Source organism: Cephus cinctus, unplaced genomic scaffold, assembly GCF_000341935.2.
Source record: "Cephus cinctus unplaced genomic scaffold, Ccin1 Ccin1_scaffold0196, whole genome shotgun sequence".
In the NCBI taxonomy this organism is placed as follows: Eukaryota; Metazoa; Arthropoda; class Insecta; order Hymenoptera; family Cephidae; genus Cephus; species Cephus cinctus.
This window is the reverse complement of record NW_014332917.1, coordinates 234,038-258,348: the sequence shown is the minus strand read 5'-3', so window position 1 is coordinate 258,348 and position 24,311 is coordinate 234,038. Positions and strand designations below refer to the sequence as shown.

Genomic DNA, 24,311 nt, shown 5'->3' with positions numbered 1-24,311 from the left:
AAAGTACGTACCGTAGAGTTTACTGATATCCTTGCCGGGATGAATGAGGTGTTGAGGTACGGGGGCTGCTTCCTCGTCGGCACGTCCGTTTATAGTGTTCTCCAAGGTACCACCCTTGCTGTGAGCCTTGGGGTCGTGCACCTTGAACCGCACCTCCTGGACAACACGGGACCACTTACAAGAGACACGGCAGTTCGCCGGGGGGCGTCCTTTACCAAGGTTACCCCTTAGTTTGTCGGCGGGTCATGCAACATTGAGGGTACCGCGTCTACTACTGCTACTCGAAAGGGTACCTACTATCGTTCGATTAGCAATTATTTTGCGGTTTAATACCTCATGAGGAAAGATGGCCTTTCGACATTGACTAACGTACCCAGGATACAGGTTATGCGAGGAGTATAAATCACTGTGGCAATAATCAACGATACGAAAATCTCTTGTATTACTTTGATCGTGTTTCGATTTATTTTTATAATATCAAATTTTAATAATTTTATTATTATTCGGGCGGGGTGGGGGCTGACCGGAGGGCCAGAGACAATTAGGCGACTCCTCGTATCGATGTTGACAAACAGCGTATTGAGGTGGTACGGATGACGTTAGAAATAAGGAAGAATGGAAGAGGTCGTGTATTTGGGTAGTGAGGACGAGCGGTGATAGTAAAAATAGCTGGGTTGTCTCGTGTGTGGGAGGCTGAAGGCAAAGCTTTGAAAATTGTCCTGGGCTTTGAGGTTAAGTCGAGGGTATCATCTGATATTGATTTCGGTTAGTTTCCCCTGCGGGAAGTAGCTGCGGAGGTATAGGCATACGTACAGGTATGTACGTAGGTGGAAGTTGATAGGTGCAAGATTGGCCTATTGATATATCAAGATAAGTCAATCGTGTATGTATAGCCAGAGCTGAGAACTGAATTCTGTTATCGAACGAATAGACATAACTTAGGATACGCCTTTATTCGTGTATTCGTATGGGTGCATACATCAGTTGTATACTGACGTCTTTCTTAAAAACTGTCGTTACTTTATTTTTTCTCTTGAAAACGGTACTTTGAATTTAGAGGAAATTAAAAATATTTTTTATTTATTTAGTCACTATCAGAACCAATATCCCTGGTGTTACAAGACACATGACTGAATTAGCATACGCGATAATGTTTCTGTATATAAATTTATTATTTCCCTAGCAGACTGTATTTCTGATTAGTGCTTTCGTGAATAAAAAAAAAAAAAAATTTCTTGAGAGAGAATTGCTATTTTTTACGGTGGATTAACCAAGTATCCAACCCACGCGAGTATCGTTGCTCTTTATTTACCCGTTGAGCAACAATCGTATACTCGGATGTCCTTCATCGACAAATTTAATCTCAGTTGGGCTTTGCGAGTCGAGTAATTAATTCCTTGCTTTTAATTAAAACACTTTACATTACCGGCCCACTATTGTTATTCCTTCTTTCTGCACCCTAAACCTTTTTTGTTCTTTCTTTCCTATTCTACCTCTACAAACCTCCAGAAGAGAGGTTGGGTGGTTACCCTCTCACTCTTCTGTGCAACCCCTGTTTCTATCACTACTCTCGCCACCCTCTCACTCGCTCTCGAGTCTCGCTTTAATATTTTCGTTCTTGCACAATCTGCGAGATTAAAAGAAAATTTATAGTGCATTGCGTTCCTATCCACGCTCCGTTCACCGGGTGGGAATTCATTTCGCAGGACCTTTCAGCTCTCGACCCTTCTTTCCCCTGCGTACACTCGATGATAGGTATCTATCATATCACGTAACAAACGCGTAATCCAACAGACTGAGGTACGGCGTCAAAAAATTGTAAGCTGCAATGCGGTTATTTAAGATTTCAAAAGCCAGACGAAGACACGACTAGAAGAAAGAACACGGAAAAGTACTGTGAGGGATCGCGTGACGTTCTAAAGGATCAGGTCAAGAGTTAGCTCGAATAAGGTATGTATATTCGATGTAAGAACTTTTCTTTGAAGATTCTCAATTACGATTGGACGGACACCCAATTAGTACTTCCCCCGTAAGATTTGACTATAGAATCGTCGTTCGGGGTAGCTTATATACACTATGTATAGTTTAATATGTATATATAGGTATATACATAAGGTACCCTGAACGACAATACATAGAGTGACTCTTATAATTCGAGCACAAAAGGTCCTTTAAACCAGTAGATTAAAAGCATATTTATCGCGTCCATAAAGGTAGCAATGGAATTTCATCTCGTAGGAACCATTGCTTTCTTGATCTTACCCCAAGGCGCTCGTCGTTTCCTCGAGCCACTATAAAATGATTGTAATGTAGCATGAATATTCTATTTCAATCTGCCCTCCATTTCGATTCTGCTATTTTATATTCCACCCGGTTTTACCTTTTTCTTTCCCTCTACCAGGTCCTGTCTTACGCCAGCAGCTATATCCGTCTGTAAGCTACGCGCTCACTTTCCCCGTTCGAAGGAAATTATTTTTCATAAAATGTGAAAAAAGTGAGAAAAAAGAAACGAGTCAGATTGATTAACCTAGCAATAATTTATAACACTGAAATAAATAAATAATAAAATTATTCGATTACCTAATTCATCATGTTGCTTACTAACGTATTAAATACGAGTTACTATGCCTCCAAGTAATGGCTCCTTTGGCCTTCGCGTTTAAGAGCATTCTATACCATATACCTACTTTCTATATCCACTTCATCCTTACTCCAAATGCTCTTTCCCTAAATGGGAAAGCTCCTGGTTTTATGATCTCGCTAATCTTCCTCTGTACGAATATCATGCTCGTAACTATAAACTTTCCTGACATTCGATATATCACGTGAATGTTCCGTAAGCCTTCGGTGTGAATTTTTTTGGAAAAAAAGGACTACTGAGAAAAACATTTTACATGAATTTTTGTGGGGTTCACGTATATCTACCGATGCTATTGTTATCTGATTTTATTGATATCTGAGAACGGGTGCTACGTTTATTTTTTTTCTGCGCTAATTTCTGTATCTACATATATGATTCGTCGATATTCTCTCATTCATACTAGCCATAGCGGTATGGTATACATATATGTTGGTCCTTGTCGCAGGATGGTTGCGGCCCCGTTTGTTATTCAATTATTGTGGCTACGCCGCTCTTCGCGTAGTTATCTCAAATATGTATTGATATTCGGTTAAGCCATTGGCAACTCGTTCACCATAGCTATCGTAATTTGGATCATCTGGTTTATCTGAGTACGGTGTTATAAGATACGTTAAATATGCATATACCTATCTACGAAGGTATACGAACACGTGATTGTATAATTACGTATGGCTGCCTACTACATAAGGTTTACAGTGCGCAACTGGAAAATCGTAATAATGTCTTGGCGAAGCTAATTATTTAAAGCTAATTACCCAATTTCTCAGCGAGGAAATACCCGGCAAAGAGCTTCACTCGCTCGTTGAACTAGGAATGTTTTGCGCTCGTAAATTAGCCGCAGTGGCGCTAAGTGCCGTCTTCTTGAGCTTGAATTACATCAGGCTCCTTTTCGCCGGATGGAAATGACCAAAGACGACACTGACCGTAGCGACTCTAGCGGGACGCCACCGAAGCATGTCAATTGAGCATACGATGCGGACGTGTATTTTTTTAATTTGCGCGTAGAGCTGAGCGAATTGCAATAAAAAACACTAGCATGCCGGTTTCTGCACATGATTAAAAAAAGTCCGGCCTTAGTATGGCTAAAGAAACTCGACTGCTTGATTTTCGTGAGTTCAATTTATGTGATTCAGAAATAAAAATTTCCACACGTATGAACAATATATATGCAATATACATACATATGTAAGTCTTATGTGATTTTACGATTTTTTATATGTGTTTCGGTATATTGACGCGTACGTAAAGACCGCTCGTTGTTTTTTTTTCCATTCAATCATGCCAACGTAATAAACAGTGTTCTTATACGAAAAAGTTCAATTTTATCCAAAAATTCGAACATCCTCCTCGACGCGATACGATTCTCACAAAAGTTTCCTTTGTCTATTCAACTTTGTTTTTTTTTCTCTCAATGTTGGCAATTTACGGTGGGATGTATTCCGAGGATACAGATAGCGGATGCTGTGGGAAGAAAGGACGGAAGAGTGGAAATAGGTAACTCCGGATGATGGGATAGACGCGAGGCTATTTCGCTTGACTAAGTTTTTTCAATTTTGCTTACGCTTTCGTCTTTTTATCGAGTCAGCCGTCTCCTACCGTCCCCGCCACCCTCTGTACCCCTTATCCTTTATAGGGGAACGCGTAACGCGTCATCCTCGGCCAATCGACTAAGGGTGTCTGAAGAGTTGCAGAATTTGATTCCCTCAGAAAAGGATGGCCACCCATTTTTTTACTTTATTCCCTCCCTCACTTCTTCTCAATTCATTCTTACTCGTACATTTGCAAGATCAGGGCAAAAAGGGGGGGCCGGCTGATTTTTGGCGTGCGCTACTCACAGTTTGCTTGGGCGCGTGATCCCCGTGGTCACCTGGTATACCCGGTGGTCCGGGATTCTCTCGTGCGGCCTTCATACTTTCGGCTATCTTTTGAAAGCGGTTCTTCCTCATCTGGATTCTCTTGGCCATGTAACCCACAGTGGCGTATTCTGCACACGGCGAGGAAAACGTGAAAAAAAGAAACAGACAGAAGGCGTTAATTAGTGTAGGAACCTTGTACCGTTGTACAAATGCTTTTTGTTACGTAGAAGATAAAAAAAAACAATCACACACACATACATATATATATTACCAAAAAGAAAGAAAGAAAATCTGTATACGTGAAGAGGTCGACTCTTCGTGGATGTCCAGGTTAAAAATTATTCTTTTCAATTTCTTCCTTTGCGCAGGACGAAGAAGGAGAACATCCTTAATTTAATATAATATAACATAGAGATTCTTTAAAGCATCGATGATCCAATTCTATGATGATTATAATGATTCTGGTTTTTATTCTTATGGGTATGTATGTTTGGTGTAGAGAAACTTTTGTATTGTATATATATTTAAAAAAGAAACATATATTATATATATAACACTTTGATATTACCTCTCGTGTTACACTTCCTTAGTCCACTCTATTACGCATTCGCTTAACGTGCCACCGCTTAATGTACCGTTCACCTTTTTCACTCGTAATCCTTATGCTTTCTTTTTTACTGCTTTTTCGTATTACGACGTCGTCGCTGGCTTCGGCTGATCGCTTTACTCCGTTTACTTGCACTTTACGGGGCTTCTCATCTCGAGAACGGGAATTGCGAATTTTCGGCTGCCCATAAACCGTACTTCGTGTATGGATACGTGAACTTTCGGACCGTGTGATAACATTATGCATGGCGAGATAAGGAATTTGTATTCGACGAAATACAATCGATCTGCCATCAACAAGTTTTATCACATTGATATCACAACTGCATCCAGATTGATTTTAAATACATTGGAATATCATAATACTTGTGTACTTAATCTTACAGTGTACTTATAATGGAATCTTTACTTGACTAGACTGATAACATTATACGTGGGACATTAATGAAATACGATTATTTGACGTTGATATATTATCTTAGAATATCTGTATATTTATATTTATCCCACGCGTGTAGTACATTGAGATTAATGAAAACACACTGGTTCACTTTTACGATAAATTATTTATACCGTCGTTTAATTAAATGATGAGGATTAGTGAAGATTTTCATTATTAAGATGAGACTCAACGTGTCATTGATGGCTATACACTAATTTTTATTATATATAAATATACTTGTACCAACAACAGAAATACGCAAAATACTTGTAACAATAATTAATATTAAAACTAAACAGCCACAAGAACCAGTTTACACGTGAAGCGGCTTGTAAACGATAGTAACATTTTCCTGCAAAACGGAAGCACTCCCAGAGTCGACTTCCTCTTCTTCAACTAAATCACACAGAAGCCAACGTTGAAATCGTACTATCGCTCGCCATTACTTTTACTTCCCGACGCTCGGTTCTCTTCGCTCGATATTCTTCCAGGCGAAACTTCCGAAAGTTTCAATGAGTTTGCCGAAGCGTGAGGCAAATAAACCGCGAAGCCTTCGGCGAGGTCGCCACTTCTATTTCGTCGAACAATCTTAAGGATAGATACGAATTGTGGAAGCTTATATATATATATATGTGTGTGTATTTATACATATAAAATATTAAGCCCAGCAGTTTAGAATCGAAATTACCCATAGTGCATTATCGTACCCTGAGCGTAGTACCCACTACACGTTAAATTCATTGTGAACATCTCGTCAGGGGGCCAAGATACTTGCTAGTTGCAAATAGAGAGAGACCCCAGTGGGATTTGGCAAACTATTCGCCAAATGGCTAACTAGTCGAAGTCGACCCGAAGCGTTCCAGTCGGTGGCTTTCTGAGCTACGTTGGCGACGTTCTAATATATATATTTTATAGTCTCTCTAACACTAACCATCCCTTACCATTCTAAACTATATATGTACATAGATATATACACTGTTTACTGTCTCGTCTGCAGCAATAGATTGGCTTTTGTCTTATGATAACCCTGTTACGTAGAAATTGCAGGATGAAGTTTGCCCATGGCGCCGCGCGAGTTTGGTCCATGACCAAATCTTGCGGCGAAGCTTTAATTGCCACTATCACTGAACTCCTTCGAGTTTCATGGACTCCCGTTGCTAAGTAGAGACGCGAGAACCTGGCGGAAATCTGGAGCAGTCATCCTGGGTAAATAGTGGTGAACGTCGTGAAATAATAATGAAAGTGAGGGCGATTGGTCGAGGATCTACGGGATAAGGGTTGAGAGGGTGATGGTTTGGAATGTAGTTGAAGGTAGGTGGTTATTTATGGAGAGCGTCGGGGCGCGAAATTGTCGTGTGATACGTAAGAAAATGGCGTGCGACTCTGACGTCTTTCGCATCGACCGAGACAGACCTCCTGGGTCGTGGAGAGATTTTTTGCTGGACTCTTACGAAAATCGCATTTTCCGTCCTTGTTTTTTCCTTTTCTTTTCGTGGTCGTTCCTTTTCTTCCCTGTCCTCTTTTTACCCACATCCACCTCGGTGCCTCGTGACGTATTTCTTTTCTTTCGCGATCACAGAGACCGAAGACGCTGACAGAATGACGCCAACGTGCGCGACAATGAAGATTCTCGAGAAAATGAGGTTCTCGAAATGGCGTGACACTGCGCGATGCACATGGACAGTGCGAAATTTCTGCGAAGGAACTTCCGTCGGCGACTCGCGAAATTGATTTGTAAAGGGTGGTGCCGAAGTTTGCGAACGGGAGGGTTTCGGCCTCGAGTGAAAATATAAACGGGTTGTTTACATACGTTGACCCGTATTAGCCATAGCGTAACGTGTTATCGGACAACATGGTCGACGTACGCGGATGCTGCATAAATAAACGTCGTTAGAGACAAATGAATAAATTAGAAAAACAAATGGGATTCTCTTTCCATTAATGTGCCTTACGATGCGGAAAAGTAAGATCGCTATATTCACGGTGACAACGTGATAGTGAAACACTGTAAAGTGTGGTACGACAGGAAGCATGTGTATATTCAGAGAGAGAATTAATAAATATTCGGATGAAGATCCAGGGGCAGTTTGAACCAACGAAAATTGAATGCACGTCAAAGGGTGTCGTTTAGAAGGTCCGTGAGGTACCCTTTAACCTCTAAAACTTCAAAGGTAGGAAATGGTAGGTTTTGCGAGTGTCTACGAGAGGCACGATGGAGGGGTCGGGACGAGTGGTTGAAAGTGCGGAAACCACGACTGCCTTGTGTCGGACTTGGGCAACAAACTAAAATTGCATTTCCGCCGTTCTATAGCCCCAAGTCGAGCATTACTTCAGTCCCGTGTAAGCTCTCCTTTTCATTTCACCAGCTTTATCTCGCGCTCTTCCCTTTTATTTCTCACTTTAAATTCTATACCTATGTATTCTATCCTTGTGACCGTTCTCTCAACGGGATACCACGAGTCCCGTGTTATCTTCGCGGTTTGATCGAGTAAGAACATCCCGAGGTTCGCTTTGTTTTCCGAGTGAGCTGCGACCACAAAGAAATCCGTTCCAGTCGTCCGACCGATCTTAATCGTCTGTATGATCTGCGATGATCTACTTCTAATCTTTTATAGTCCGTATCCGCCTAGTTCGCACGACCTCCGTTGCCCCAATATTGGCGCTGCGCTACATTTTTATCTTTACTATTTTACTGCTTCTAGCACTGAGCTAGATCCTGTTAACTTTTCTACTTCGTATAAGTGAATGCACTGCCTATGGATTATATACAGTTTTTAACAGCTTAACCAAAACGCTCAAGGTCCGCGTTGGAGGATCTCTAATTGCATCCACCTTCCATCCGATCGCCGCCTCATTTGTTCTCCCTTTCATTCCATAATTCGTGCGCGTCCCGTGTGGCGGCGCTGTCGTTCCATAGCCGCTCGAGACAGTTGGGTCGCAGTTACTGTAATTACGCCAATTACTAACTTTTGACATTTCACTAATCATAGCAGCTTTGTAATGATCTGCCAACTTAGCCGCACTTTTAAAACTCATTTTCAAACTTTAAATTTCAACGTCAAAGTCCGTTTGCCTCGTTTATTAATTTTCAAGTTCGACGATAAACCGTCGCATGGAATTTCTATCAGACCTACGCGTCTCTCGCGATTATAAATGTTTTTTCCTAAAATTATAAAGAACCCACGCAATTCAATACCTCGTGTTAAACCTGTTTGTTACAATCGAGTAAGGACCGATACTGTAATCTTCGCAGCGAATATTGACGTGAAAGGCTAAGAAACCGTCAGTTATATTACGTCTAGACGAAAAGCAAAAAAAGGATTTTGTGAAAAGGTCCTGCCTTATGAAAGAATAAGCTCGTAAGTATCGCAAAGTTTTATTGCATCGACAAAAAAGGTCCTACGTCTTAATAATATCGTGTAACCGAATGGATTTGGTAAAAAAATGTGTCGTTCGTACAAAAAATATTGTCACTCATTTGAATATTGGATTGCGTGATCCTAGAAATTTCTGACTGCCTTTCATCTGCCATCTCGTGGGACGGCACGCTAGTCGTGCAAAATATCGCAATTATCTCTCACGCTCTTTCTTGCTGTGCCAGATATCAAAGCTCGGCTTGGCTATGCGGATGAGGGTACTTGCGTTATTTTTACGATGCTCAGTCATTCGTTCTTATTTTACTACGTTTTCGTACCATAAGCATTCATTAACCCTTTACAGCCTTAATGCTTATGACGTGCAACGTATACGTACAATGCTTGATACAGCTCTCTCATTCTGAAAGGATATTCCAACCGCTCTTCGCTTTCGAAACTTAAGCCTTTTTTGTTTTATATTTCCCGCTATAGAACTGTACAGTACAGAATATTATGTACAGAGAAAGTATCCTGTAAAACATCGCAGCACCTCTCGTAGCTAGGTCAGGCTAGGGTTAGGTATCGATTTTACTATGGACGCATGAATGCTGTTACCAGTCTATTTCCTGTTTCTCACCTTTTCGATTGTTCAGTGGAAAATTCATATATGTACACACTATATGTATATAGTACAGTCTCGTACCATTGCGATTTCCTCGAAACTAGCTCGATCGTAAAATGCCTTGAGGATTGGATGAACGTATTTCTGTCTTTTGTGATTTTTATTCCTGTTGGCTGTTTGTATCTGGACACGTGATCGTTTCTGACTTTTAATTTGGTCTCAAGATCGTTTTACGGGAACCGGCACGAGATCCATTATCGCTTTCTGCCATAAAACCGAAAATGGAAGGACGATAAAACTATTCCGATGGGTTACGGATAGTTAAATAATACATAGACGGTGATGTGTCTCTATGGCTTACTATGGATTTATAACTCCCCGTAAGACCCGATGACGAATGAGAGTTTCATCGTGAATTTCGAATGGGAAATGTTTCTATATAGTTTTGTATATCGTGAACGATATGTGTATTACGAAAACAGTTGGACGGCGGTATCACGATTGAAATCCCTTTTTCCGCGATAGGTACGTGAATTTTGAAAATCTCGAAATCCTTTCGGCTGTCACAATTTCGATGTAAATCTCCAATTGATATAAAACATTTCCAGAAATGGGAATATTTCGGATATTTTCAGGCGCGAGTATTGACATTGTGTGCAGTGGAAATTTATTTATTTAAAAGATTTAACGGTACGCGTGGTGCACGATAATTTGACTTTTTTTTTTTAATATCGATACCCAGGTGCCGTTGTATAAATGAAAAAATGTCATTGAAAAATATTTATCAACGACAAAATACAACATGAGAATCAAACGGCTTTATCTTCCAATATTGATTGACAATCATATTGATATGCGTGAAAATAATTAACATCGTTGACACGTTCGTGGTTGATACTATGTCAATTTCTGTTAAATCTAAATTCCATTAATAAATGGCGCAATCAGATATATATATATACACAGAACCATTATATATAGCGATATATAAGGCTGCTTGAGTTGCAGAGAAAAAAAAACTTACCAATAATCTAAAACACTTCAGGGTGAAGTGACCAGTTGGTGTCGCGTATAACCAGCAGGTTTGGATTAACAACCCTAAGGAGCTATCTTCTCCGATCCGTTTCTCATTCCGTCCATTCGTAACCGTTATTTTACAACTTTTATTTAATGGCTCAACTTTTACGTCCCTACGTGATTGGCTACCTCGAAGTGCCGGATGTCTGTATTCGCGACACGACGCGATCCTCGAGCGAACCCAGTCCGGCTGTGCTCTTCGCTCCAGCAATTTTCTCATTTCTATTTATCGTCGCGCCATGTTTTTTAGTGCCTCCCTTACGCTTTTGACTGAGCCCAATTAAAAAAGAATATACTTCACAGTTTGATTTCACTAACCGATATGCTTGAAAGCCTTGAAATACCTTGCAGCGGTTGGAATAGCCTGTAATTATGATTGTCGGAATACATGAATTTCAATTAATCAACGATTTGTTTGTAGGGTGATTTCCTTTTTTTTCTAGTTTTTTTAACGATCACCATCAATAGACAGACATATTGATATATTTGATATATTTTTTATTTAACATTTCCACTATATCTATATATAGGTCGTCAGAGTACTTTATCTGCGTTCTAGATTCTATATTGAATCTCTTGTTACGAACCCTAGAAGAATGCACAAGTTATTTCTAGATACCCTTGAACAAAGTACTCGAGGTATGTACCTACGTCATAGTACTCTTTCTCAATTTACATGTATCGACCTAACGATTTTTTATAGAATCGCTCTTACGCTCTTATCGTTATCCACATTAAATGACGTATACACAATTTTTTACGTTTACATGATTCTTCATCGTCGCCTTCACCCTCTTATCAGAGACTCCAAATCCTCTGATTCGATTCAGAATCATTCTCACAGTATCACCGTCCACTGTAGATGCCGTTTAAGCACCCATACCCAATAAAACAACCATTACATTATATTCACCATTCACATAGAATCCTTAGAGGTACTTCGTATTCTATATTACAGTTTAACAATGCCCATTGATATTGAATACACAAACTTTTAACATTTTCCCTCAAAAGGAGTACCGATACATGAAAAATTCATGTAGATCAGACGGACGGGTTAGGTAAGGTCAGGTAGACGCGTACTCACAGGTACACACGTAAGAACGAACGCCGTACCTGTACGTTCGTTAAGTTGAACGATCGCCGCTCGGAAGATCGACGATATGGACGCGTCGTGATAAAAGCGAATTAAGATAATCGTGAACACGGACTGCGAACTTTGCTCGATCGACTATAATAAAGTGACTCTACTGTGCAATGCAAAGTGTGTACTAAAAGTAATAAGTGATAATGCGATCGGCATACAGCAAAGCACGAGTACCGGATGCGCGAGTACCTAGTCTCGCTCTAACCGCGACGCGTCTCAGAAATTCATTCGTCGTATCTCGTGTCCTGATCGAGCGACGTGTACTATCGGGGATTGCTGATTGCTGATTTGCTACTTACCAAGGAGAGAGGCGAAGACCATGACGAAACATGTGCCCAGGTAGACGTCGATGGACTTGACGTAGGAGATTTTGGGAAGGGCAGCATTGGTCGAGGACATGAGGGTTGTCATGGTAAGCACAGTGGTTACTCCGAGGGCGACCCGAGCGGGGGTTGCGTTTCGGTTTAGCCAAAAGCTCACCCATGAGATAATCACGATTAATCCTGAGGGGATGTAGATCTGGATGAGATAGTAGCCCATCGATCGTACGAACTGGATCTCGCAAGCTAGCCGAGAATAATTCCCTGTGAAAAGAACGAGAATCCTCGTGAGTGCCGACGGTTAACTTCGAGGGTCGCTCGCGGCACATTTGGTTAACATGGACGAGACCGCTGATGGGGATATATCCTCAGAGTCCTCATCGGCCGACTTGTGCCGACTTCTTCCGTGGCATGGGGACTATTTTTTCGAACTAGAAGGAACCGACGATGCTCGTGGAACGCAGCCGGAAGTTGCGCCTCGGTTGTTGCTCCCGGGACTGATTCTTATTGAGCTTGCTGAACCTGTAAGCAGATTTTTACTGCCACGGTTGGTAACGATGCCTTTTTCTTCGTTGTGGGAATTCCTTGATTTCTTTTATTGATACCTCGGCAACCTGGGCAAACTTTTTTTTACTTCCCTCGAGAGTGGAAATGCGATCAGAATTTTTTTTTGGCATAACTTTGCCAAAGGGAGAAACATTTTTGTACTTTTTTCGAATACATATTGCGTGTCGAGAGGATCATCGTGCTACGTGGATGAACTGCCTGGCCAATCAGAAAGTAGATGCTTTAGTTTTATGTACCGTTGAAATTGAAGTTTTGCCAAATGCACGTCGAGTTATTTGCAAGTGGCGGCTTGAAATTGCTCCGGGTTACTGAAGACGGTGTAAGGCAAATAAGAGGAGAGAATGAGGGAATACAGAAGAGAGATAAAAGACGAAGAAAAATTGTCGAATTCAGTGAGTCGATGAATCCGTTGGCTCAATCAAATAAGATGGGTCCATCTACTGTGATTCGAACGAGACGGACTCGTTAGCTCGAGCCAAAAAATTTTCCTTAACGCGAGATAAACATTCCTCCCTATTTCTTACGTGGTTGATGCATCCTATCGCTTGTATTCCGTATACGTAGATTCGCCGATGATAAAAGATTCTGCAGACTATTCCTTCACTATTGTAGAATCTATATTTACTGTATACTACCTCAAGTAATGAGGGATCAATTCATCCTCAGTACTCTTAAATTTTCTGTCATCAAATTACATTGCCTCGACCTGAATTTCATAGAAAATCATATACCTATTGCTGGATGCATATATAAAATGCTGCATTTTTTAGATTTCAACTTCACTGTCGTTATTAGCAATCTGAGACGACTGATTTAAGGGATGTTTATAATGTGCTCATATGCACGAAGTGTCGGACAAATCATCATGGGGTTAAATCTGCAAATGGTAAATTCACCATCGGAAGGGAGCGACAAAACGAGGAACGTTCGCTAGTTACGGTTTGCTGGATACGTAAAAGGTATCCGTTTTTTTTTCATTGTGACTTTTTTTTTTCGTGAGCATGACGCAGACCCCTTGACGTCTCACGGTTACGTCTAGCCCGTCCTCATTTTTCTTACGTGACGTCGCATCAGGCAAGGAAGTCAAAGTTCCTCTTGGTGAGGATGCGGCTAGACACTAATGACGTACGAATAGACTTTTTTACGCTTGGGTAGTCAGGACCCATTTTCCTCTGCAAATACCACGATAAAAAAAGGAATTCAGATCGACCCTTGAGAATGGTTAGAAATAGAAATAGCACAGATGGGTGAGAACGTACGCGAAAATAGAAATGGAACGGCAAATCAGGGATTCGTTGATCCGTGAAAAGGACTGAAAGATATTCTTATACTGACAATGAGAGGTTTTCTGCTTTTTTTGAAAAAGTAAATATAAATAACAGTCGGTACAGTCGTATCAGAAACTACGATTTTTCAGTGCAATAAGTAGTGACTTGTGCACGATTATGTTAGTCACGTGTTATCCTTGTAATCGTTATCAGTAGAATTACCAAAGACTTAAACCCTTTGTCGCACACTTTTTTCCCTTAGTTTTTAATTCTTTATAAATGATTTTTTGACAGCTTTATCCACACTATTTGCTGTCACAGGGTTCCTAAAGCATAGATAAATGTAGGAAAAATATAAACAAGCATTTAACGTTAGTTAGAAAAGAATTTACAAAAAAATGAACTGTCGAAATGAGTGGTTTTTTTTTTAGGAGAAAAATTCGTTTCCAACTACTACGTTATAAATTGTTGCTTCAGACTTACTTTTGGGATCCCTGATTTCGAACCTGAAGTAAGAGATATTAATTACAAAATTTGATTTCGAATTTGTTACACAGAATTACACGGAATTTCTCATTTTTTGAGCTTTTTTCTCCGAATTATCAAATTTCAAATAACTCATAGATAAGGAAAAATTTATGCTTCAAAGGGTCAACTACACCAGTATAATATCCCCAACTCAGTCTCTTTTATTGATAACAAATCTGTGAATACCCTAGATTTTAGCTTAAAGAACGAAAAATTGCCGATGATTGCACTATTCCCTTAGGATTTATAAAAAGCCTTAATCACCTACCTCGACCTATCCTTTGAAGACTGGCTAGGTACCGTAGAGACTTGAAGATCGGTACGAGAATCAGGTATACGAGAGGAGCTAAAATACGGTTTATCGGTAAAGTACGGTCCCGACTGCAAATTTCTATATAGTATAAGGATTAAAAAATATGAATCCTCAATTCTCGCGAAAGGCAGTTACGCTGACTGCGGATAAAAACGTTTTAATTCGTTCCCGTCAAAGAGATTTCACTAGTTGATTCCACTTGCAGGAATGTCCAGCGGACGAATAACTCGTCCTTTATCGTTCATTCCAGTGGTCCCCAGTACCAGCACTCCAGGAATTCTCTCAAACAATAAAATATATTCGACTCGCAAATAGAATTACAGAATCCATCCATTCGTTGGCATACATTGCCGTTAAATCTTTGAGGCAGCTTGCATCCAAACGAGAACGACGTAGCTTCCAAGGAAATCCGATTAAACTAATCACTGCTATCATCCAATTAACCACTAGCATCTATCAGCGAACCACTACCATATCCATCCCTCAACCCTTTTCCATCCCTGACCATCCCTGCTTCCTGACTATATATATAGATTGTATACAGCCACCTCATTTTCATGGATGACTGTAGAATCCTTCTTCCTGCTCTTTTATTTCCTTTTTCTACCTCGACTCTTTCGTACCCCGGTTTGCCATCTATTTGAAATGCATTAGAAAGCCAGATAACGTGGGTCGCTTTCAGATTGCACAACCGTACCGAGTAAGACGGTTACGTTTATTTGCTACAATGTTTCCTCAATTTTAACTTCTCTTTCTGTGATTCTCTCAAGGCTGCGCTACCCTCCAGCAAAGATGACTCACAGAGCCCGTATTTCCTATGCAACACCAATTTCCGGAAATGGTAGCCGCATTCTGCCATCCCTACGACTTCTCGTTCAGATTGGTCAAAGTTCTCCGTGATTTTCAACCAATGAACGAACGTGTTTCCGATAGTTTCCGACGTTACCCGACTACACACGAAGACCATACAGAACTCATTGGTGCATACTCGACATACTACGAAGTCTCAACCCAGTATCAATGGCAGTGATCATTGTCACTAGTAGCACTTTCGAACAATCCCACAAGCAGTCGCAGCACTAGTTCAGACTACTCAGATTAGAATTGCGAATATATATATTGGATATACAATATATATATATATAAACTTGTCAAAGGGTGTTATCAGGAGGCATGCCACTCACAATGGCAAGCCCATGCGTTTAAAAAAAAAAAACTAAAACTGGAGACATGTATTAAAATTCTAACCTAACCTAATTTAACGAAATCATTTTTTAGCCCATCACAACTACGAGTGTGTAGCATGAAAATTTTTTCGGAAAATTCGGTGTGAGTGCCACTTTATGGTCCTGACAGTATGCCTTACGTATCTAAATGCTATCAGGCTCGTCCTGATAAACACCAAGTGTCCTCAAAACTGCCAATACTCAAGACAAAAAGTTCTGAAAACTACCCTTCTTAAAAAATATATATATATATAAATGCCCGAGGAACAACCGAGAAGGAAAACAGGTGGCATGTAGACTAGACATATAGATGGGTGTCTAGTAAAGTAACGTGTATTCCGTGTCATACCCTTTCTCCTTTTCCTCTATATATACCTCTGTACATTGCTCTGAATACGTATATCTATATACGTAGTCCGAAGAATAGCCGAGGCTCAACCCATTGTGAACAATCGCCAATGGCAGCAGCCAATGTAAACAGGTGACAATGCAAAGGGAGTTTGGCAAAGGTGAGCTTCGTCGTCAAGCGGGTGATGGAAATTCCTTTGAAAGGTGGATTCATTAAAAATCAAGCCAGAGGCAGGTTAAGCTCACTGAATGGCAATGGAATGACCAACGTAATATATACAGTTCGCCGGGTTGAAAAATTTCGGGAATGTAACTAGAATATCTGAAGAATTTTATAAATTACAAAAAAATCCTAACTGGCAGGAGATGTAAAACTTTTAGCGTTGTTGATACCCGCGGCAATTGCCTAGAAAATTTCTAGTTCAATAAGCCACTGGAGATCGTATCGGTAAAAGGTTGGGTACTATCTAGCGTGTACGTATATATATGCCAACGATTCTAGGAGCAGTTATAGGTATAGGATAAAGGGGTGCATAGCTGCGAGAGTGGAAGAGTAAAGAAACACTAGAATATTTACAGAGCCAGTTAAAGGGTCCAGCATATGCAGGACGTACGCTCGATTGCGGCAACCGGTCGGCTGACTGGTCTGTTTTAATTACTCTGGCATTGATTGTGGTTGGCCAATGAGAGGGAGGCGATGGTGGGCTGTATTACTGCGAGAGTGGGAGAACAGAAGAGAATAGACACATATGTCCAGAATATAGTTACAGACAGTGCCCGAAATCTGAAACCACCGTAGGTCCTACTAAAAGCAGGTGTATACCGGGTAATCATTTCATATTTACCCTTTTCATAACGGGGACCGGTTCCGGTTGTAGGGACGTTTTATTTATTCAATACCTCTCCTTTTATCCTAACAGTAATAATAGTAAGGTGCTGTAAACTTTGTTCCAATAATGTATTTACTGTTAGTCTCTCGAGAACTCGCTATCTTTCTTTGATCTAGTTCACATTTACACCTTACTCATTGAAGTGCCTAAATCCCATTTGACGAGAAACTAGATACGATGCGCTTCGATTTGAATGAACTTCTTCGTAAGAGCCTATCGAGAGATTATTGGCGAGTCATTAGAGTTTCTCCTCGCCCCGTCTAGTGATCAAGAGCTACTTAGGGTGTGTGTATATATATATGTATATATAGAACCAGACTGTTCCGTATAGCCGAGTGGCAATGAGCCGGAGTTGAAGAGAAGGTAGGTAATTCAGCCCGACAGAAGCTCAGGTCTGTGGGTCAGTCAGTGTAATCCGAGCCGTAATTAAAACCTTCATCAAACTAAGTAGAAGCGGGGCCCTCTGCCTTGCTCCTCTATATTCTCAACCTGTACGGCCTTTACCCGTACCCGAGCACGTATACTTATAGAGACTTTTTGGATTCACCCTGACTCCATTGTGTGTAGAGCAGGGTGTCCGCGAGGATTCGTGTTCAGTGCGAAATGTACTTTCACGCTTATATTGCCTAGTGGCGCCATCTACCCTTTTACTCTCTTTCTTTTTTACTTTTTTTTCGCATTAAATATCAATGACGAGATGGAAGATCTTGATTGGAACTGGTAGGTCAACAGGGGTTACCTTTCATGCTATTACTTAATTAATCTATAACTTGGAAAGCATTGAAATCATTTCTTTTTTACGTTATACGCGAATCGGTCTATATAACTGGCTGTATTGGAAGAGGATGTTTTTTTAATGAAAAGGGATGATTCGCGGATTTTCCCATCGGGTGATTAATGCTGAAGAAAAAAAAAACATAATGGCTGCATGTCTGATATAAGGATGGCAGTGAATAATGCGTTGGTAAATCGTGTCGATATTTCGAGCCTTTCAAAACGTCGGGATTGCATGACGACCTGAATAACGTGCTAAGGATCGACGAGGTACAACCTGAAAGTCGACGGTCGTAATATATACGAGAGGAAATTCAGTTTCCGTCGAATATAGTACAGTACACTTTGAAAAGTCGTATTTTCCACGTGGAACGTAGGGAAAAATCCATTGCCCCACGGAAACGTCGTAACGCCCTTCCATATTTTAGCGTTGGCACGCGAATGCATATCGAGGACGTAGCGGAAAATATACATTGTCTCGCGAATGACTGTATCTCTAATTGTATCTCAAGAGACGTCGACGAGCTTATTAACGCGCACAGACGGCACAAAAAGTGAAGGACGAAAACAGTCAGGGTTCGCAGTCTATGCGAAAGGTGCGGAAGATTTTGATGTTGACGCAATACGGTACGAGATCAATGCTGGATGCAATTGTATATGTAAATGCAACGAGATTACAAAGTATCACGATACTTGTTAGAATATAAGTATTTGCCGAGAAATCTTTTCTCCGTCTATGATTTTCCCTATGGAAAATATTCAGTCGAATAAATGGCAAATCCTTAAGTGATAACGTTCTATGATTCTTAGTATCACGAAAGTTCACTTTAATATACATATATACCATATACAAAAGAGTAGAATGCGATTATCCTTTAACGGATAAATACCGAGTCCACAGAGAGCTTGAGCTTTTATACTTCCAGAAGCACCCGAGGTAGCTAGGTATTATATAGCCAATGTCTTGAGAGAATTCTCGAGTAGTCAACATCCTCGAAAGCGTAATCGACAAGGTGGCGGAAAACCTTTTCGCTCAAACGTCGTTCTCCCTTATGGCCGCACTTGGGTTACCAAAGTGTGGAAAGAGAATTCCAAAGAGGAGGCTATTATCTTGAAGATTATGAGAAAGAAATACGTAAGAGGCACATGCACATCAGAGGGTCGTCGTATATTTTCCTGAGAGTTAACGATGTTTATCAGGTACGTGAGATCATTTGAGACTAATAAAAATAGCTCAAGAGAAGCATAGGAGAATTTAATCGCCACAGAAGGGATCAATGAATTCGTTAGGATCGACCCATGTCCCGAGGTCTCTGACGATTCACCAAAGAGAACTAGATCAGAGGAGAAGAGAGAAAATAGTCAGGGAACATGCGCTACGTCTAAGTTCAAGCATAACAGGGATGAAGGAAACGACGTCGACGTCGACGATGACGCTCATACCGGAAGTCTCAGCGGGTTTATCCGGTTTATCCACGGATTCCATCGAGACTACCTTCGTACTCTAACTTTCGGAAGCTCTCGTATATACCAGCAGGAGCAGATACCGGTTGAGGTATTGAAACGGTAGAGTTTAGCTAACCTCTGAGTACTCATGTACTTAGAGTGTCCTGGTTAGAGACAGTCACTGGAAGAACAATCCTTTAGTACCAACAACAGCTGACAGATAAAGAACTTCTCTCGCTAATCAATTAGCGCCTCTCGCTAATCCATCTGTTATCTCTTATAATCAAATAGTCTTTAGATATCCTAAAAGTGATTTCAGAAAGGATGAAATCATTAAAAAGTTTTATCGTTAGACTTATGCACTTTGGGATAGAGCATGTAAATCATATAAATTTGTACTGATCAGTACCTAGCCTACTTTATTCCACTGTTCAGATACTCTTGAGAAAATTTATCGAAGCTCTGGCATACTGGCACATGATATCCTATTCAATACTGTACGTAGAGAAATTTTGATGAAGTTTTACTATTCTTGCTGTGATTAGCCGCTTTGCACACTGTGCCATAGCCAAGTCAGACGTAATGCCACTAGGGCTACCTTGCTACACAAGGATAGGTCAGAGTGATATAGGAATAGTCAACAATAAATAAAGGGGTACCTCTGACAATCCTTTCCTACAATACCGACGTTACTCTTGACGACTACCATTTCCACATTACAAAGACTGTTGTACCTTTTATCGATGATTTAATAAATATTTGTAATTTTGTGTTATCGTATAATCCTGCGTCGTATAAGTTCTTAAAATCGTCAGTTCCGAGCACTTACCTACATCCCATTTCGCACATTCATAAGGAGCGTACGAAATTGCACTACCGATAAACGTTACAGTATATAGCAGAGATAAAAAGTGAATAAGTGAAAGAGAGAGAGAGAGAGAGAGAGTTGAGAAACTCGTCAAGAGAATTCTGAGGTCATCCTGCAGCGTGGCTATTTGCCAGAAACTGGGCAAATCGTTCGAGGTACCCACGAAGTCTAAGTTCGACGTGTCCAGTTAGATCGGTCCAGTATTCTTCTTCTAAGTGTAAGGGGATACGTTACCAGTGGTTAAACTAATCTCCATGTCGCGTTGTCGATGACCAAGGACCTTGAATTGAGGAAGAGACACTTCGGGGCTGACGCCAACACTGTTCGGTCCTTCGTTCCATTTGTACCGGATGTCCCTCATGGTGTATCCGACTGAAAATATAGAGACCCCCCCCCACGGTTGGTACGTACCTTGCAGAACCCGCAATCTTGCGCAGCCTCCGAGGGGACCTCCACTTACCTTTTACCTCATATACCCTTAAATCACGTGACTTTCATTATAAGCAAATTTAACGCCAAATCAAACTAGAAGAGTAATGTGATATAGGGTGTGAGCATATGATCATCGTGGTTTAGAAACCGGATACAACGGATCTCAAGAAATGTTGGATCGTAAATTCAGGGGCCTTTGATTTGGGAAATCTGGTTGAACGATGGGAGCAAATTTCGGATGGGAATTTTTTTCTTCTGTTGATAGTTTTTTTCGATTTAAGGATACTGACCCATTTCTCGTGTACCATAATTATGAAGCTCTTATCAGAATTATGGAAACGTGATTATCGTGCATTCGGTGCGGGAAAACGCTCTTCTCAACTGGTGTGAAATCGGTGGTCACGAGGACGGTTCTAGAGGAGGATGAATATGGGATATCTACCTGTAGAGAGGTGTATGGTTGTCTGTCGTTGCCTGTGCCCGAGCACGCGAAATTGCGGTAGCTCCACCTCGTTCGAGATGCCGACCGATTGTAGGCCGGCGATCCATTTGTACCGAATATCGCGCATTGTGTATCCAACTGCCAAGAGAACAAAACACAAATCTCCACTCTAGCATACAGTTAGACACTTAATAGGGCGGGCAGGAACTGATTGAACGAATGGATTGATAAAACTAAGAACAGATGGCGCCTCGGTCGATATTTTATTTATTTAACCGCGTGCAATAAAGTTTTTGTTATTTTTATTTAATTCATTTTATACAGGATGTACTGAAAAATAGGTATACCTACGGTTGATAATAGGAGATTCGATGTGCATAGCTATTCTTGAATCACACTGTATAGGTGAATATACAAGGCGCGACTGTTCTTAGACACTTGAGGGACGATTAATAATAAAAACCTATCGATAACATTTAAATTAACGAGCGAACGTTCTTTTTTTTTGCTGCAAAGGATTTCTTAAGTCTACCAATTAGGATACAAAGCGTTATTCTTTGCTCTGGTTACATTACGTATGAAACGGCAAGAATAATGCTTTGATTTTTGTAAGCGCGGAAAGGCATTCATCGAATATGTATATCTTTGCATTTTTATTTCTGTTTTTTTTTTTCTTATTTCACTTTCTTTTATCTTGACAACGAATCGCACTTCATTTTTGCGGGGACCGAATTTGGATATTTTGTCAATAAAAATGTTTGGTATACAACATTTTTGACATTTCACATTTTATACTATTTTACATTATTTCTCGGTATATTGATTTGATATATGAATCTAAACTCCTATTTTGAATGGAATATTTCTCCCGTGATTACAACGAAAATCAAGATACGCTCTTGTTTCTTGTCGTAGCCTTCCGCGCATGCATAAGAACATTCCTTTGGAACTGAGCTGGAGGTTACAATCGTTATACGACATTCCAAGAATTGAAATGGTATTCGACGGCGTGCACCGACATAGCGAACATTCGCAAGACTCTGGAATCCGCGATGCATTCAGAATTAAGTGCTCCATTTTGTTGGACGTCGAGCGAGAGCGATTCCTATGTATAATAAATTTAAGTGTCAAACATGCCAAATCGTTTCGAGTGCACCGCGAAAATCATAATGAAAACTCTAAATGACGAATAGATTAAATTTAGACTCAAGGGAAAAAATGTTTGCGTACCGTAACGACGACCCTTGGAAACGGGTATAATTTAAAAAAAATTTTAAGTAACGTACACGTAATTAATGCGAATTAGTTTAATTAGAATGTGAATCCGAGCACGTAATACCAAATGCACTATATATGTTCGCTGTGTGGTCGTTAACGACGATTCTGCTTCGACACTAAAGCCGCGTTTCCACGTGCAATTACTCAGCCGATCGACACTCGAGAACTCTATTCGACGCACGTTCCATTGCGCTTTGTGATTAACGCTCAACCCTCCAATGAGAAAAGAGATTACTGTAGATTTTGAAAATCCCAACGAATTGTCCGCGTGATATTTTTTCGAACGCGCAAAAAAAAACAGATTTCACGATATTTTCGTTATGTACATATTCAACAAATGTCTCGAGTGCGTCTGAATTGCCGTAGATACATCGTGTAAATTTTAAAAGTTCAATTTGACAACGAACATATAATTTAAAAAAAAGAATGACTATAGGTCTCATTAGTGATAAACATGAAGTGGATATGGGATGACATATAGAAAATATGGACAAGAGAGTAAAGAAACGTGCCGTGCATGCGTGCAGAGTTGTGTACTTGCAATAAAAGCTTACCGATATTTTCTCTTTTTTTCTCTATCAAACAAGAGCAAAATTTTGACACACTTAGCAAATTTTCTACAATTTCTTTTTTCACCTCTAAATAACTCATTTCAATGCTATTGAGTTAACAGTGATATGCATAACTATAGGCATACATACAAAATGTATCAGCTAACGTGTCTGTTTACGGTTTACGGTTAAACGGTGAACGATTTTAAGAATCTGATGTGGCAACTATTGAATATTTTTTATGTTGCATAGATTGCGCATATCAATATTGTTCATTTGACTTCCGTTCGTAAATAAACAAATTATCATTGCCGTTTCAAGGTTCCGGGAAAATCCACCAGATGGCGTTGTTAAGCACCTACGGCAGTTCCGGCAAATTTCGTTAGGGCGGCATAAATCTGTCAAAAAGTTACCAAATTTAGAACGGAAATATCTTCATAATTTTCATGTATGTCATCCATATAAACTGTTTTTTCCATTTTTATTTTTTTCTTGCTCTATGACTTTTACACTTAACTTTATTCAATGTGACTTGAAATGACAAAGAAAGTTTTTTTATTTGCGAATAGAAATTAAGCAAATAATAATATGCGCAATCGATGCTCGATTAAAAAGTACCAAATGGTTGTCACATCAGATTTTCGAAATCGTTCACCGTTTCACCGCAAACCGCAAACGTGGATCTCAGCTGATACACTTCGTATATGTAACGTATGTAGTGCACTCGATGTGGCAGCTTGTAAACGCGCTCGTAACTCAAGACACTGTAAAAGGCAAGCATGTATAGATACAGAACTACTTGGCATGCTTATCAAGACTTGACTATCATCTACAGGATGGTCAAATGCGCGAGTCAATCTACGTAATTGCGTCCTCAAGTACAGGGTGGCACGAGGACATTAAATGCGAAGTCATGCTTCACCAGCGTGGCGACGCCTGGGCTGCGGGTCTTGTATCGCGCATGACGCGTTGCACTAGAATGAGCCGTAGTCATGCACACGTGTCAGCGAGCCAATCTGTCTAACCGTTTCTATCCACAAGTTTTACTTGGGAAATGTACGTGGGATTGAGACATTTACAGGGATTCCGTCATCACACGAAATATTCAGCCGAATCGACTTGAATGGTTTCTGTGTAAACGAGATGGGTATTTTTTGTCCTTATGAAGTCAGTCAAAATACTCGCGGTATTTCCAGGACGAGGAAACGTTGGCGTCGCCGACCATTGTACGGCAATAAGTTCTCAGAATTAATTGCACGGCTCATCTAAGTGAAATTCAGTAAAGTATTCAAAATGTGAATAAGTATTTATGG

General features: G+C 40.4%; 1 protein-coding gene across 12 annotated transcripts in view; it reads right to left on the bottom strand.

Annotated features, from left to right (window-relative positions):
• LOC107264860 (gamma-aminobutyric acid receptor subunit beta) overlaps positions 1 to 24,311 on the bottom strand; it is a 104,232-nt gene that overhangs the window by 6,635 nt on the left and 73,286 nt on the right. For 2 of the 12 annotated variants that reach the window (XM_015733588.2, XM_015733590.2), the window contains exons 6-9: positions 21,170 to 21,307; positions 12,047 to 12,331; positions 4,477 to 4,625; positions 12 to 174 (exon numbers count right to left, since the gene is read on the bottom strand). In XM_015733588.2, coding sequence (XP_015589074.1) covers positions 12 to 174; positions 4,477 to 4,625; positions 12,047 to 12,331; positions 21,170 to 21,307 — 735 coding nt within the window. Of the gene's footprint in view, positions 1 to 11; positions 175 to 4,476; positions 4,626 to 12,046; positions 12,332 to 20,529; positions 20,668 to 21,169; positions 21,308 to 24,311 lie in introns of all 12 variants that reach the window. The other 10 variants (XM_015733597.2, XM_025082063.1, XM_015733587.2 and 7 more) reach the window with 6 other exon arrangements.